A 17162-nucleotide genomic window follows, 5' to 3' on the forward strand; every position below is an offset into this window, starting at 1 on the left:
GGCATGTCTTCTATATTTGTATTTCTTATGTATGTACTGTTTGACTTTTTTCTTATTTATACTTCACCTCCCTACATAGATTATAACCTCTTTGAAGCAGGAACACTCTTTTATCCGTTTATATTCCCTCAGGGTGGTCAACCCAGTGTCTTATTCATAGTAGATATTCGATAAACACGTGTAGAGTGACAGCAATTGATTAGTTTCCTTGGAAAATGCCATTAATGCCCAATTCCTGAGCACAAAGATAAGTAGCCCTCAAGAGTCAGTGTAGATTTAATATCCACAAGAATCCACATTGTGAATAACATGCTAAGTAACAATCGGATCTGTAACACATGCAAGGGAGTGCATTATCCGAGAAGCAGTTACTCTTGGCCGTAGAAAACAGAGTTCCTTTGGGCAGAAGACCCTGTCTCGTACCACGTAAGAGGAAGTGTTGGACGTAAAGGCTTAATGTCGGGAGGCTTTCATTCTCCTGGGTTTTTCTCAGAACACTGGTGACTGTAATTATATTAGTAAGAACTTATTTAATCATTCATTACTCATTGCTCCTCAGCTTCAAAATCAGGTGATTGGCAAGATGTCGCCTAAGGTTCCTTCCACTTCTGATATGCTGGGTTTTCTATGCTGGGCTAACAGGTGTCAGGTCAGTGAAAGAACCCTTTGACTGGGAATGTACATGTCGGCCCAGGTGCAGCCTCCTTTCTGGTCACTGTGGAAGGACATTTCTCGGGTGTTTGGCATGCCTGGAATTGTGACATGTGACTCTGTGTTATGCGACCAGGATAGAGCCATGGCCATCTTCCTCACTCAGCCACTGTGCCCTATAAATGCCATTTCCAAGGATAATAAGGAGATAATCAGACTTAAGTTATTGCAGAAAAACAATTTAAGAGGATTATTCGGCATCTTGTTTTGAAAATCTTTGGACAAAACAGAGACAGAATCTACTGAAATACTGAAAGGAACTATCACAAAGACCATGATTTCTATGCAGAGAGTACAAAGTTTATTAGAAAATAGACAACATGATACAGGAGTTAGACTGGGGTCTTGAGAAGATGGTATCCTTCATCAGTAGTTAGTCTGAAAAGGCGTCTTCAGTGCCTACTCTGAGCTAGATTAAAGAGCCTAGAAATGGGCTTCTCAAGAAAAGGCACGGTGTTCTACAGTGAAGCTAAGGGACAGCAGAATCGACCCTGCCATCTACTGGGGGACCCTTAGCGATGATGCACGGCTCAGCAGCAGCAGGAAGGGTAGGTCCTGCAGGTGCTGCGGCAGGCGGCCGGCTGGCAGCAGGGGGGCCGGCAGCAGGGGGCCTGCACACAGATGGGCTGGCAGCAGGTGGAGGCCCAGCAGCAGGGGCGGCAGACCACGGCCGTGCAGGACGTGGGGCAGCAGGCGATGGGGCGGCAGCAGCCCTCCTGCAGGCCGCAGGGGTCACAGCAGATGGGCCTGCGGCAGGGCTCGCAGATGGGGCGCGTGCAGCGGGGCACGCAGGTCACGGGGCGGCACACGGTGGTCTGGCAGGTGCAGGGGCGGCAGCAGCAGGGGTCGCGGCAGCAGCAGGGCTGGCAGCAGCAGGGCTGGCAGCAGCCTCCCCCGCAGCCTGAGGAGCAGGTAGAGCCGCAGCAGGAGCCGGTCATGGTGGTGTCTGGGGCTGGGTTGGGTTGGGCTGGCGAGAGGAGATGGGTGTTCTCAGGTGTGACTGTCTCCCTCCCTTGCGGCCCTTATATACCCTGGCCTGGTGCTGATGACCCCCGGGGACACATGGTCACTTGCTTGTTTTTGTTTATTCTTTTTGAAATGGCACTGACAGGTTGGTAAGTTCTGTAGACATATTTTGTAGGTGCTCAGGTACTCATAAAAGACTATTTGTTTACCTTACTTAATGGAGACGCATTCTATTTTTCTATTTATAGCTCAAATATGAACTTAATGACCCTAACTTCAAAGTCTCCAATTATCTTTATAATTTACTGATGCGTTTGCCAGTTGGTATTTTGATAGCACAAACTAGCTGTCGTGCTCTTAGGGTTACTTACTAATCGTGGAAGTGAATTCCCCAAATTGTGAGTGTCCTATTCCACAGCTAAACCTCCTGGGCAAAGCAAGTTCAGGAAAACACTACAGCAACATTTTAAAAGTCACAGTTTGCCAGTTCACTACAGGAATGCATCTTTGTAGGCCTGTATCATCAGTGGTTTCTTTTTTCCCCCAATTTTTTTTAACAAAATACACATGACATAAAATTTAGTATCTTAACCATTTTTGTATATACAATTCAGTGGTTTAAATACATTCATATTATTGTGCAATCATAAGCACCATCTATCTCCAAAACTCTTTCATCTTGCAAAAGTAAAACTCTATATCCATTAAACACTAACTCTCCACGAACTCCTCTCTCTAGTCTCTGGCAACCACAATTGTACTTTCTTTTTTGAAAAATTATCTCCTCTTTACCACCACACCCAGTCTATGGTAACTGCCATTCAGGATTTTTTGTAGTTTGTTTGGTTTTAGTCTTAAGTATGTGCTCGTTGATTTCTGTTGTTGTATCTTTCCAAACCAAGGTGAATTTCATTTTTTTATAATCTTCATGATAGCCAATATCATTGAGTTCTAACTCTGTTCAAAGCATTATGAACAGATATAAATAAATGTAGTACTTTATTCTTTCTAACAGTACTAGGAGGTAGTTATTAAGATAGTTCTTATTTTACACACGAGGAACCAGATACGTGACTTGCCTAAGGTCATACACTTTGTAGTGTTGGAGCCAATACTTATTCCAAAAACATCTGTGGGAACATTGTTGGTAAGCTCAGGGAGCTGAAGAATGGAACTGTGGGTACCACATTCCTAGTCATTAAGCAACATCTGTTTTATTTAGGAATTTTAGCAACAAATTTATTTTTGAAATAGTTGTTATTTGGGAAATGGCTAATTTTTAGAGTCACCCAAAAGGACTCTTCATCCTACCAATATGCTCAGGAATTGGAAGAATTGTTTACCACACAGCCTTCTCAGAATTCCAAAACATACCATAAGGAGATAGTAACCAAGCTGCACATCACTGAGTGGTCATGGGGCACTGGGGACAAAACCACGATCTAGATGCAGGTTGCAGTCTGGCAGCATGCAAAACCCCCAGGTAGTGATGCCAGCCAGAGGGGGTCTTCAGGTCTGCCTAGTCCATACCCCAGTGCCTCTTGCGCTACTGTCTCCCCCTGTACTATGCTTGGGTTTATTCCTGCCGGGAGAACCACCTGTGATCCTCAGTTGTTTCACAGTCTCAGGGCCTGTAGGAAAATCCTGTCACTCAGCCATTTTGTAGCTTCTGCCTCTGGATTTGCTTGGTTCAGACCTTTTGCTTTACAGAGAAGTCTGTTCTAGGTCTGTGGTTGAAGGCTCCAGGTTAAGCCTCCCTTGCCGCTGACCCAGACCTGCACTAGCCACTGTGGCCAGCCAAGGCGTGGAGTTACTGTGGAAGCAAACATGATCCAATAATAGCGATGAGCTTGGGAGAAAGCAAAACATTCTACATCTGAGAAAATATTGCAAGGTGAGGAAGTATCTAGAAAGCTAACAAGGAAAATTCTGGGATTAAGGAAAACATGTAGTTAGAGAATGGAAAAAATGGTGGTCAAGAATATGTAGAAAGAAAATGGACTTGTGACCCTATCCACTGGTAAACTATTAAACCCTCAATAAAGAGAAAACTCCACTGTGCACACACTGTAACGTTTTTAATATAATGGGATACTTATTGAGAAACTTTTCCATATTTCCAGAAAAATGCTTTTTGTCATGAGGCAGCTTGTTGTTTTATTGTAAGAATGCAGATGTACAGCATGAGGAGAGAGCTGGAGTGGGATGAAGTCTCTCTTTTCCAATCACTGGGAACTTATTCAACGATTCAACAAATAATGTCTGATTACATGCGGTGTGCCAAATACTGTGCAGGGCGGTGGGAATCCAGTAGTGAGCAAAGTCAGTTAAGATCCAGATTTTCACAAAGGGTATCCTGCCTGACTCCTCTCATCGGACAGGTAGATATGCCCAGGCGTACAAGTAGTGCATTCCAAAACACTTTTTTAGATCAGATGTTGGGAACTTGATAGATATTTCTCAGGAAAACAATAGTGGCTAGTTCCCTGACCAGCCCCAAAGTGTTTAACAACAACAAAAACAAAGCCAGTGTAGATGAATGGTATCACTATTTCAACTGCATTGGCATTGTTTTAATAGAAAAATTATTTGGAGTTCTAAATTAGAATGGATCCAAGCCAAGTGACATTTCTCTCTCTCTGCTCAGGAGCTGTGACTCCACTGAAATTCAAATCGGCCATAGTGGTTGCTGGAGGGAGCCGTGGAAAAAGCATAGGCATCTTGCAGCACAGGCATTCAGTGGTTCGGGCTTCCCAGGTACTGACTGACATTAATCACTGCAAAGTTTCTAAATCAGGGAACAAATGGGGTTTCGATTGAGGCTTCTTCCTTCTTATCATGTGTGTAGATGATACATGCGTCAAGTTCATGATCAGAAAAACCTGAGGGAGTCTCCATTTCCTCAGTATCACCACAAAAATCTGTGGCTTGAAATATGAAGGTCCTTAATATAAGACGTTCTGACTTATTTGTATCCCCATTAAAATTACTGACCTTGCACTGGGATTGTTCCTAAAGCTAAAATATGGCTCATGGAAAATCCTTCTTCTTTCGGTTCTTCTGATTCTGCATACTATCACTTAAGCTAAAAACGCGTTTTTGAAGATTAATAAACAATAAAGAGAAACACATTTGCTTTGCCAAAATAAAATTTTATTATTTTACCACTCAAAAACCCAGCACAAATGTAATCTTATCCTGGAAAAACACCCCCTCTTGAAATAGTGAAGAAGTGATGATGAGACAATGGGATAGAATTCCATTTAAGAGGAACTCTGATCTTTGTTTATTCATTTTTTCAGGCCAGGAACTCAAAAGGTGAAAGTTGGAATTTTTCCAAAGATTGTCAAAGAGGCCAGAATGAGCTGTCTAATTATGCCGGAAAATGGTTAGACAGTTACTGTTAAGTTAGTGGTTGTAAGTTGCAAAGGTGGTATCTCTCATCTGATCCATCAGAGATGGGAAGAGTTTGCAGACCTTTGTGAACACCTGGGAGTGTTTTCCTGCTGGGCTCAGCAGCAGCAGGAACGGTAGGTCCTGCAGGTGCTGCGGCAGGCAGCCGGCTGGCAGCAGGGGGGCCGGCAGCAGGGGGCCTGCACACAGATGGGCTGGCAGCAGGTGGAGGCCCAGCAGCAGGGGCGGCAGACCACGGCTGTGCAGGACGTGGGGCAGCAGGTGATGGGGCAGCAGCAGCCCTCCTGCAGGCCGCACGGTTCACAGCAAATGCGGTGGCGGCAGAACACAGCCGTGCAGGACGTGGGGCAGCAGGCGATGGGGCGGCAGCAGCCCTCCTGCAGGCCGCACGGGTCACAGCAGATGGGCCTGCGGCAGGGCTCGCAGATGGGGCGCGTGCAGCGGGGCACGCAGGTCACGGGGCGGCACACGGTGGTCTGGCAGGTGCAGGGGCGGCAGCAGCAGGGGTCGCGGCAGCAGCAGGGCTGGCAGCAGCAGGGCTGGCAGCAGCCTCCCCCGCAGCCTGAGGAGCAGGTAGAGCCGCAGCAGGAGCCGGTCATGGCGGTGTCTGGGGCTGGGTTGGGTTGGGCTGGTGAGAGGAGATGGGTGTTCTCAGGTGTGACTGTCTCCCTCCCATTGGGTCCCTTTATATACTCTGGCCAAGAGGTGATAACCGTCCAGATACAAAGTCATTTCGTAGAGTTGTTGTTGCTCATTGAAATGAGAAGTCCAGATTGGTGGATTCGGTTGCTAAGGTAGCAATTCCAATGTCACTGAAGGATGTTTTCCTTTTTTCCTGCCTTTTCTCTTGAAATGAATACTTGATGGTTTATATCATCAGAAAAATTACTCATTGAATAGCCGAGCCTTCCAGGCCACGTGACAAGTTGAAAGTTTGAAGAATCCAGTGTTGCCACCATTATACTTTCCTCGTGTTCATCATCCATGACTAAGAGTGAGACTATAATCTGCACAAGTCTGGTTTGTGATTGACATTGTGATGAAGCAAGAATTCCTAAAAAATCTAAAATGACTCATAAAAGGAGATGTGTACTGATTCTGCTATGGAAAGAAGGGTGCAGTGCTCCTGAAAAACAACATATTGCTTCACCTTCTTTATATGGAAATAATCACCCAAACCACTGGAGCGATATTGTTGTAGGCCGTTAGGGTTGGCCTATGACTCAGTGACTTATGAGACACTTACTATGGAAACAGTGTTATAGTATTTAGGGTCTGGAGAGGGAAAGGAAAGAAAACTAAGTTCTGCATTGTTTCTGATCACACAGTAATTACAAATTTTAGAAAGTCAAGACAAAGGTAAATAAAACAATCAAAGGAGAAGAACTTTTCATGGGACAATAAGGTCAAACTAAATGAGGATTTTATTGATAATTGTGCCTCTTTGAATGTCCTTCTCAGAGTATGGTCTTAGAAATAAAATTGAAATTGGGATATTTCTTGCTTTCTAGGTGTGACATAAGCACTTGAATCCAGTTCTTCAAAATATATTGAAAATATTGATAAAAGAATTGATTACATTTCTGTAGTAGACGCTTTGGTTTGCTGGCTGAGGGTTTTCATTGTTTATGAAGTTGGGCCTCTGAAAAAGACAAGGGGAATTAAGTGACCTGATGACTGATAAAATAGCTTTGTCTTTTTTAGCCATAGCTAAGAAAAATAGGAGTGTAGAAAATAAGCAATTGGAAGGTAGGTTAAAGATAACATTGTCCAAAGGTTGCTGATGGCTGTCAGACCAAGTTGGTCTCCAAAGTTTGTTTTGCTTGGTGTGATCATTTTTTATACACTCTTTGGTTTACCATAGCCCTGGTCCTTGAGGGCCTTTGACTTTGTGACCCATCCTAGTCCAGAACAGCTTTGGGAAGGCCAGATTTGTGACATGATTTCTCAGAGTCATACAGATTAAAGAGTGGCAAAGCCTTAACCATACCACAGGTCTTCTGTTGAGTATAAACCCTGATGATTGACTCCTAGTCTTTCTCCAACTCTGAGTTACTTTGAAGTACTGAACATGCAGTTATCAAAACTTCTATCCCATCTAGTGAAATAAAATAAGAACTTGCTTGATTAATGGTCTAGCATATTGTTATTTGGCTTAGAGTGTATACAGAGAGCCCAGTATTAGGACTAGGAATATGTCTGTAAATTTACTGCTTTTATTAATTAACAAAAGGACAAAGTACTAAGAAACCTCGTGTTTTAAATTTGCAGACTGTCAGAAACTGCTGTCTGAAGTCATGTCAGCAAGAAAGGAACACCCCACCCTTGCCTGGCCAGGATCTTAGTCACCTTCACACAGGGAAGCAGCCTCAATATCCAACCAAGACGCAGAGTTTCAGGTAAGAGATTGTCACACGACTTTCCCCATTTATCTTAACTGTGTAGTTTCCAAAGAAAGACGAACGTTAAGTTTTACAGGCCAGTCCTGATATTAATTCTTTTGCACAAAGTCCTGTTTTGCTTTGAGCCTATGAAAACACCATTTCATGTCATTTTACCTAAGTCCACTATTCCTCAAAACCCTATAGAAAGCTTTTCTCTTCGTTTGGCGGGATGCCCGTGGTCCTATGTGGGATATGTGGGCTCCCTTGCTGCTCTAGCACATGAACGGACCTAAGCTTGTGGAACAAGACATGTATCCCTCGTCTTCATCACAGGGGCTTTTTTTGTTGTATCGTTCAAATCCCAAACGTTTTACAGGAGCATGATTATCAGAGTGGGAGCGAGTCCATGTTTACCATGGTGGTGACAAATTGTGGGATTTTTGTGGTTGAATCGAAAAAGAGTATAATGTTTATGAATTTTTTTGTGATGGTGAACCATGCCCTCATCTTAAGTTTCATGAGTTGTGTTTTGTTAAGAACTAGTTTGGGAGCCACTGGATGTTAGGAAATTCTTAAAATCCTGCAAACAGAATATGCATTCCCTGTTCTCCAAAATGATCTTTAAAATATCCTCCAATCATAAGAGTCAGAGTTGGGGATGGGGACGATTGACAGAGAAGGGGCAGGAGGAGGATGGGGAAGACAAAGAAGGATTCAAATCCTTCCTCCACCACCTAGCAATTGTGTGACTCAGAGCAAATACCTATTCCCTGCCAGCCCCAGTTTCCTCATCTGTTAAATGGGAAGAGTCTTCTGTCTCTGGCGTTCTTCATAGGACAGGTTTATCATAAAATCTATACACATGTGAAAGGCAGGAGAGATGGATATCGTTAATTGAAAAGAGGACAAAACAGAAAACTCTCGATGATCAGGGAACTGGTGGGATTTATTTTTGGAATTTTAAAAAAGAAACATCTCTTCTAAGTGGTTTAGATATTCATCTGCCTAAAGGCAGGCAAGACTATACCAGGTAATTCTTTGGAGTCTCTTACAGCTGTGAGTTGTTTAATTCCTTTGGGTGGTTCAGGGTCAAAGGAAAAGTCTATCAGATGCATATATTCTCCCCAGCTCCCTTAGTCTCCTGATGCTAACCCCCTATGCATGAATCCTGTAATCCAGGACTCTTTCCTGCAGACTTGCATATCAACTTTTAAAGAGCCCTTTCATTCTAAGACAGCCTCAATCTGGTGATGATTTTTTTGGCCTTCTTGATGATATTTATCAGGAATTTGTTTCTGCCAGTGGATGTGAACTTTACCGGAAAAAAAAAGAAAAAAGCCTTCCCTGAATCCTTTCCCACTCTCACTGACGTGATATGTAATACATAGCTCATCTTTTGAGCCTGATTGACAGATACAGTGATGCACAAACATCCACGATGAGCCCACATGTGAATGAGTAATACTGGGTGCCAGGCACGTCACATACATCACATCGTTTATCTTCACCAGCAATCTGCATGGATGAGTATTACTGGTGTGCATGGATCTCTACCCGGGGGAGCAGCCCCAGGACTGGCCCGGCCCTCTTGTGCCACATTCCATACTCACCGGAACTCCTTGTACCTCTTTCCCTCTCCTGTCTTCCAAATCCTCTCCATCTCTTTTTCCTTCCCCCTTTTCCCTCTCCTGCCTGTTCATCATCTGCTCATCTGTGCACACTAACATACATGCACAAAACTCAATGAATCAGGTAGCAGGGAGGTTTACCAGAAAATTCGTTTATTGAACACAAGCGAGCAGCACATTACAAATGACTAGGAGGAGGGTTTGAGCAGCCTCCGGAGTTCAGGATGGGTTTGCCAAGTTCACTCCACTGACTTGGAAATGTGGGCTTCCCATCCATGGTGACTCCTACTGATGGAGACACCTGGGAATTTGGCTGAGGGTGGTGATGGACATCTGCTTGTGTACTCAGATGGGAGGATATAAAAATGACTGTTGTCACCTTCTGAAAAAAAATCTTATTTTTCTTTCAACTTGATTAAAATGCAGAATAGGTGCTCTGGCACCAGCATGTTGCTCTGTGAGGACAGTGGGGTTTCAGCAGCAGCAGGAAGGGTAGGTCCTGCAGGTGCTGCGGCAGGCGGCCGGCTGGCAGCAGGGGGGCCGGCAGCAGGGGGCCTGCACACAGATGGGCTGGCAGCAGGTGGAGGCCCAGCAGCAGGGGCGGCAGACCACAGCCGTGCAGGACGTGGGGCAGCAGGCGATGGGGCGGCAGCAGCCCTCCTGCAGGCCGCAGGGGTCACAGCAGATGGGCCTGCGGCAGGGCTCGCAGATGGGGCGCGTGCAGCGGGGCACGCAGGTCACGGGGCGGCACACGGTGGTCTGGCAGGTGCAGGGGCGGCAGCAGCAGGGGTCGCGGCAGCAGCAGGGCTGGCAGCAGCAGGGCTGGCAGCAGCCTCCCCCGCAGCCTGAGGAGCAGGTAGAGCCGCAGCAGGAGCCGGTCATGGTGGTGTCTGGGGCTGGGTTGGGTTGGGCTGGCGAGAGGAGATGGGTGTTCTCAGGTGTGACTGTCTCCCTCCCTTGCGGCCCTTATATACCCTGGCCTGGTGCTGATGACCCCCGGGGACACATGGTCACTTCCCTGTTTATTTCCTGGCCAATTAAGTGAGGATTTAGCATTGACTAATGGGGATTTTGGTAACCCCTCACCTCATACATATCCATGCACACACATACACCAAAAATGTTTTTCTTTTTCTTGTACTGTTTATTCTCACCAAATCTAGACATTGGATTAGATTCTGATGAATGTCTCTTGAAAATATTCCTAACTCAGAAAAGTGAAAAGAATGTGCTTTCTAACCTAGAATAGTATCTAGTCACTCTGCCATTTGGCCCCGAAGTTAGCATTTTATCCCTGGACTTCAAAGACTCCATAATTACTACCCAAACAGTGACTTGTCTTATTTACACCCGTGCACATGACAGGAGCAGGTTAATAGCAGCCTGGAGGGCAGATCAACAGTCATCTGCTTCCCGGAAGTCTGCTTTCACAACCTATTGAGAGGCACCCTAGATCCCTGGCACCCTGGTTTAGTCACTCTCCCCCCACAAGGGCATGGCTGTCCTGGTGGTAATGTCTCCCCATTCACCTGGAATGCCTTCTTCATCCTTCCAAGCCAAACTCAACTTCTAGCTTGATTGTAAAACCCTCACTGATCTGGTGCAATTTTTATCTTTATAATTCATTTGGGATTAGTCATTGCATGTGTAGAACACAGGAAGGGACAGTAGAAGGTATGTAGGCCTATCCCTTCATTTTATGGGCAGGGTCATGTGTGTTCACTACAGTCACTCAGTATGGTCACACAATGAGACCTGGGGTACAGAGCTCCTCATTCTTCAGCAAGCAGCTTCTATGAGTTTTATGTTTATCAGGCTCAGTAGACCAGAGTCTTCAGACAGGGGAGAGAACGTCTCAAGCCTTGAAGTAAGTAGTATCATGAAAAGTGATAAAGGAAGAGAATTAAGGAAATGTTTTCCCCCATGACAGATAATCTGAAAAGGCCTCCGGACTTCTATGCTGGGTCAAATTTGTGCTTGAGCCAGAGGTTTCTCTCTGAGGATCAACAGAGGTAGAATAATTGGTGGGGAGGGGCTACTTATTTCCTGGGTGTCAGTCTCTAAGTGTAGTAATTCATCAGGCACTGTGAGATATGCATGTGCTTGTCTAGCTCTTGTTATCATTATGTATTTGTACCTTCACCATATACCTTACCTGTATGATGAATTCTATAGATTTACTTCTTACTAGTGAATTAGATTGACACTTTTCTTTGGACTTGAAAAAAAAAAAAAGAAACCTGTCCAGTCAATCCCACTTACTTTCTTTGAGCACTAAATGAAAAAAGAAGGGCCAAGAGCTTGCAAACCGCCAATCAAATGCTTTTTAATAGTTTTTTGTCCTAAAATTGCCTCCTCAGCTTCAAGGGGGAGGCTTTTTGTTGTTGTCATGGGGGAATTAGTTCTATTTTTGCTTTGATGATACCAAGGAAGACATCACAGATGTGAATTATACCAAATTCATTCTCTGTATTCCTCATGCCAAGATTCCCTCTTGGCCTCTTTGGTATTATTAGTTGATTTTTACTGTACAGACTAAATAATTCTCTGAGATGGTGTGGCTAGAATTACACGCAATATTCTAGGCAAAGTCATATTATCATTTGAGATAAGGATAATATTTTCTAATTTGTTTACAAATAGCCTTTTTATCTATGACCAACATTCTGTGGACATTTTTGGCCACACAGTCCTTTGAACTAATATATCATGGTTATACAAGAAATCTTATTTTCTAATGAGGCTCTTACTGGACGCTTATACTCAATTTTAGACTTCTCTGTGGTGTGGGAATTTCAAGCTAAGGAATCATTTGTTTCAGGCCAAAGAAACCCCTGGGACTCCCAGCAGTAGCAAACTCAAAACCATTACAAAGAGGGAACCAGAAAAGGTCTATTTCCTCATATGATGTGTCATTATTTATCATGAGTTAATATTCCTCAGGAATTTTTTTTTCCTGTAGGACTTTCATTTTCCTTGGATGTGGATGTATCCTTATGATTTTATTCCTTACTAACCAACTAATTATTGGTCTCAGTTATGTCTTGTTAGTTTGTTTGGTGTTATGGTGACAAATGACTTTCCTCCATTTCTTCATCCATGTGATTGCCTACCACCAGAAACCCCATGGTTCATCTGGATGACAGTGAAAATGGTGGCTGCTAAAGCCTTTGCATGGACATTCCTTAGTATAATCACATTTTTTGACTGGCGGAGAGGGTGGAGGGCACTGGATAGTAACTATTGCATTTAATTCATAGTAAAAGGTCATCTTTGGGAGGAGATGAATGGAGAATTTGTCCAATAGCAGTACTTCCTCCTAAGTTAAAGAGATGTTCTAGACTCTGTGTTTTGAGACCAAGTCAGTCACCTTCAAATTTTTAGCTTCTGAGTCTCTTTTAGTTTCACCTGCAAAGTTTCAATAGTTTTAGTTTGTTGATAAAAAAAGAAACAAAAAAGATGGCACAACCTGCCTTTTGACATTTTTACTTTTATTTTTAAATAAAAAAGTCCTTTTTGCTTTTTCCACTTGATTAAATCTCAGGTGTAGGGGTTATACCATCTCTTTTGTTATGAGCTGGTAAGGAATTCTCACAACTTATGCGCAACTGATGTCAGGGGCTCACCTGGGGCCACTTTGGAATCTGGTGGTTCTCATTTTCCCTATTTCCTTTGTCTTAAATATAACACAAAGATCTGTCATTACCTGCAGTCCCACCTCTGCCAATAATTGTAGCCAAAATGTGCTGATCATAATTCATAGAACTGAAGTGCATCTCAGCTGCATGAATAAATGCTTTTGCTTAGTATTCAGAGAAGTGCAAGACAGGAAGGAAGGTAACCTCAGGACTGGCAAGGCTTACCAGAGCTTCCCCATTCTGCCTTAGCTCCACACTGGCCAGCAGTAACTTGTAGCTCTTCCCATCAAGAGGTAGATTTTATTTCTATATGCTTTGTGTCTGGTTTGGTCTTATGACATATTTTGACCCGTAGAACATGGTGGATGAGTTGCTGTGTAAGTTCTGGACTCTTAAGCTTCAAGGAGCCTCAAAGCTTCACCTTTGCCCTGTTGGAACAATATTACTATCATACAAAAAAGCCCAGTAGAACCTACCAGAGAATGAGAGGCCATGAAGAAAAGAACTAAGGCACTCCAGGTGACAAGCAGTGCCAACTACCAGACATGTAAATGAGGCCATTTTGGACCTTTCAGCCCCAGTTGAACTTTGAGATGAATGCAGTAGCATCAATGAGACCAGGCAAAATCATCAGAAAGATGTCCAGTCAATGCACAGAATTGTGAGAAATAACAAATCGTTATTGTTTGAAGCTATTAAGTTGTGAGGTAGTCATTATGCAGTCATAGAGAACTGAGACAAACTTTATATATTCAATTGATTTATACATGTGAGCAGTTGCCCTTATGGAGAATGTGATCTGGGTGTCCCCTTCCCGTGAACTCCCACTAGTTAAGCTCCCCATCGTGGAAGTGGCCACAATAGAAAGTATTTAAATGGGTGATGGGATATTGCTTTAACTTTTAAATCTTTTGTTTGAATGTTTTTATAGACAGTGACAGAACATTACTTTGGAAAATAGTTTCTGATACTATCTAAAGCTGTTGGAATGTCAAATTTCAAATGAGGGGTTAGGAACTCTTGATACTGCTTGTTCACTGTGTAGCTTTCAATCTCCAATGTAGAATTCTCACTTCAATATTAACATGCTCACGGAGTCAGTGCGAACCCCAGCTGAGAACTACTCAAAATTACAAGTTAATTCTCATTTAAAAAAAAAATCCTTTAAAAGAGCACGAGTCTGAAATTCCAGCCTCCCCGGGTCAATATACATGTGTTAGAATGTCAAGTGAGGAGATGTTTGAATTATGAGGAAAACGCTGAGAGATCACACTCAGAAACATACGCATATACCACACCATCCAGATGAGACGTGTTTCCTTAAAAGTACAATGAAATATAACTCATCCAATTGAATTCTTTAAATATGTATAGCTTTTACATGTCAATCATACCTCAATAAAGTGATTTTTTAAAAAAATACAATGAAATAGTCACTTCTAGTCAGAACTCAATGGCAAATATAACCCACTTTGTGATTATAAATTCTGAAATGTTTATTTAATGAAAGGAATTGAGTACATTTAAATTCTTTACAGATTTTTCTTCTTTCATTGGCCTGCACTCAGAAATTTGGTTTTACCCTTTTCTACAAAATAAGGCCAATGGTATTAAGGGGTGTAATGTGTTTTAATTAAGAGCTAAAGACATGAATCAAATCTGTCCTAATTTAAGATATTAAGTCTTATTCATGTCACGTAAACATGCACATATTTGCCACGTCTGATCTAATATCTTAAATTATCTATACCTATTATATAGCACTTATTTTCAAAGTGATTTCAGCATGGGTTGTTCTTCCCATATCTTCATGTAAAATACGTTTGCCTGGTTACTGAGTAAAATGATCATAAAAACAATAGAGAATGATGTCCATGAATTTTTGTGTGCAGAAAACTTTATTGGAAAACAGAGAAGCAACAAAACATAAGAAATTCTCTCTAGGAGAAAACACAGGGTATAATTGGAATCCCAGGTCTCAGAGAGTCAATCAGTGCCCCTAAGGGGCTGCAGATAATGTCCACCTTGTTGAAAGGATAATCTAGAACCCCAAAATGATAAGAAAGAATGAGGAATTTAGAGCATTGGGATATTTCTTAGCTGGTGAATTGCAAATGTACGCATATTTGGTCACTACTGAAAGGAAAATATATCAAGGAAGAGAGTTTAAAATGAACCTGATTACGTTCACACAGTCAATGGGACAGTGGTGGGCTCGTTGCAATCATGAGGCCCAACCTACTGAATGATGTCAGTCATACTCTATGTATCTAAGGGTCAGCACAAGCAGTGTTTACACCTGTGAGGACAGACGTAAAGGGATAGGATGGACACAGGGCCGGGGGCTCAGCAGCAAGAGGAGGCGCAGCACATGGGGCGGGGGCAGGTGGCGATGACACAGGTGGGGCGATAGCAGTTGGTGTGGCAGGAGACCTGGCCACAGACTGGGCGGAGGCAACAGCAGGGGCAGCAGCAGGGGCGACAGCAGCTGGAGCCACAGCAGCTGGAACCACAGCAGGAGGGGCGACAGCAGCTGGAGATGCAGCAACTGGGGCGGCAGCAGCTGGAGCCACAGCAGCTGGAACCACAGCAGCTGGGACGACAGCAGCTGGAGATGCAGCAGGTGGGCCTGCAGCAGGGGGAGCCACAGCAGCTGGGGCGGCAGCAGCTGGACACACAACAGCTGGGGCGGCAGCAGGTGGGGCGGCAGCAGGTGGTCTGGCAGCAGCTGGGGCGGCAGCAGGAGGAACCACAGCAGCTGGGGCGGCAGCAGGTGGTCCTGCAGCAGGTGGTCTGGCAGCAGCTGGGGCGGCAGCAGGTCTCCTGGCAGCAGCCTTGGCCACAGCCCTGGTCAGAGCAGACGGAGCCACAACAGGAGTTGACCATGGTGTCAGAGGGTGGAGGGTCTGGGTGGGTTTCCAGGAGAGTGAGGTTCTTGAGTTTGGGAGTCTCCTCAGTCCATACCCCCCTTTATACTCTGCTGAAGGTTATCACTATGTCATTATTTCCTTGTTAGTATTTACCCTACTAGGAAACTTAATCATTTAATTACATAATTGTGTGTTTCTAGTTAAGTACTCCAAAATGGAGAAAATAACACGTTTCCTTTTCCTGGTGAACTCCTGTGGTTCCAATTGAAAGACTTGTCACATTTCTTCCTTAGTAGGTGTCACCTTTTTTCCTGGCAGATGCAGTGTCTTTTCCATAGCAGTGGTCACTTGACTCTGACAGTTTGTTTGGGAATGTGACATTCCCTTCTAACTGTACACTGCTCCATGCAAATCATGAGGAATGGTTCTTACAATGCTAATGTACCTTTTGTTGTCAAAGATAAAGGGCACATGTGCTGGGCAGGGGAAACGCTGGGAAGACATAAGAGTGACCTATTGGGGAGGAGGGTGTCCCATCTATGCTGTGGATAACTGATGCTGTGTGGGCAGCCTGAGTGGTCAGGGAGATAGGCGGACCCCAAGGAAGTTTCAGATTGTCACATCTTATTTCACTGTCTCAAGCTGAGGTACTTAGCAATGGCTCACTGCTTTTAAATAGCAAAAAACACATTTTTGCTGTGTGTCTTCCAGGAGAGGCATTAAGAGTGGGAAATTTTGATTTATCTTTTGATTGTTAAACTTACAAAATACATATTTCATTATGGAAGCATTTGTTATATATAAACAATATTTAAAATTATTAAGCCTTCAATACCACATATCCATGACAAAAACTGAAGCTGTGTACTTCCGGCACAGCATGAGAAGGCAGGGTTCTCTGGAAAAGACAATAATGCTGGGAAAACTAGAAGGCATCAACGAAAGAGAAAGACCAAATAGGCGATGGATTGAGTCCATAAAGGAAGCCATAGGCATGAGACTACGGGAGCTAAGCAAAGCTGGTGAGGACGGGACATGGTGGACATTACTCATTTATAAGGTCTCCAGGAGTCAGAGCCAACTCCACGGCATGTAACACACACAATATATATCTAAGACATTATGGATACCATGGGGCCATAACACATAACCCCTTATCTCTTTCCTGTAGGTGAATAAGACATAAATAGGAAACAGAGTTTGGCAACAATTAAAAGAATGACAAATTTAAAAATTTTTTTTTAATTTTTCAATTACAATTGACATAGTATATTAGTTTCAGGTGTACAACATAGTGATTAGACATTTCTAGAACTTACAAAGTGATCCCCCTGGTAAGTCTAGTACCCCTCTGACTGCATTCATAATTACTATAATATTATTGACTATATTCCCTGTGCTGTACTTTACGTCCCTGTGACTGTTGTACATCTTAATCTGTTCCCCTTTTTCACTCATCCCTCCACCCCTGCTCCCATCAATTTGTTTCTGTATCTACGAATGGTTTCTGTTTTGTTTGTTCACTTATTTTGTTTTTTAGATTCCACATGT

General features: G+C 43.6%; 4 protein-coding genes across 4 annotated transcripts; all 4 read right to left on the bottom strand.

Moving 5' to 3' along the window:
* Nucleotides 1-1241: 1241 nt before the first annotated feature.
* On the bottom strand, nucleotides 1242-1649 carry LOC308489027 (uncharacterized protein; the record flags this gene model as incomplete). Its single annotated transcript, XM_081029555.1, has 1 exon — nucleotides 1242-1649. One exon carries the CDS (start codon nucleotides 1647-1649, stop codon nucleotides 1242-1244), a length of 408 nt encoding a protein of 135 aa, XP_080885681.1.
* Nucleotides 1650-5189: 3540 nt separating this feature from the next.
* LOC308488356 (uncharacterized protein) lies at nucleotides 5190-5690 on the bottom strand (the record flags this gene model as incomplete). Its single annotated transcript, XM_081028021.1, has 1 exon — nucleotides 5190-5690. One exon carries the CDS (start codon nucleotides 5688-5690, stop codon nucleotides 5190-5192), a length of 501 nt encoding a protein of 166 aa, XP_080884147.1.
* Nucleotides 5691-9577: 3887 nt separating this feature from the next.
* On the bottom strand, nucleotides 9578-9985 carry LOC308489028 (uncharacterized protein; the record flags this gene model as incomplete). The annotated part of the gene is made up of 1 exon (XM_081029556.1): nucleotides 9578-9985. One exon carries the CDS (start codon nucleotides 9983-9985, stop codon nucleotides 9578-9580), a length of 408 nt encoding a protein of 135 aa, XP_080885682.1.
* Nucleotides 9986-15087: 5102 nt separating this feature from the next.
* On the bottom strand, nucleotides 15088-15633 carry LOC308489037 (uncharacterized protein; the record flags this gene model as incomplete). Its single annotated transcript, XM_081029567.1, has 1 exon — nucleotides 15088-15633. Exon 1 carries the CDS (start codon nucleotides 15625-15627, stop codon nucleotides 15088-15090), a length of 540 nt encoding a protein of 179 aa, XP_080885693.1. The 5' UTR covers nucleotides 15628-15633.
* Between the last annotated feature and the right edge of the window lie 1529 nt (nucleotides 15634-17162).

The sequence above is a fragment of the Rhinolophus hipposideros genome (genome assembly GCF_964194185.1).
Source record: "Rhinolophus hipposideros genome assembly, chromosome: 20".
In the NCBI taxonomy this organism is placed as follows: domain Eukaryota; kingdom Metazoa; phylum Chordata; class Mammalia; order Chiroptera; family Rhinolophidae; genus Rhinolophus; species Rhinolophus hipposideros.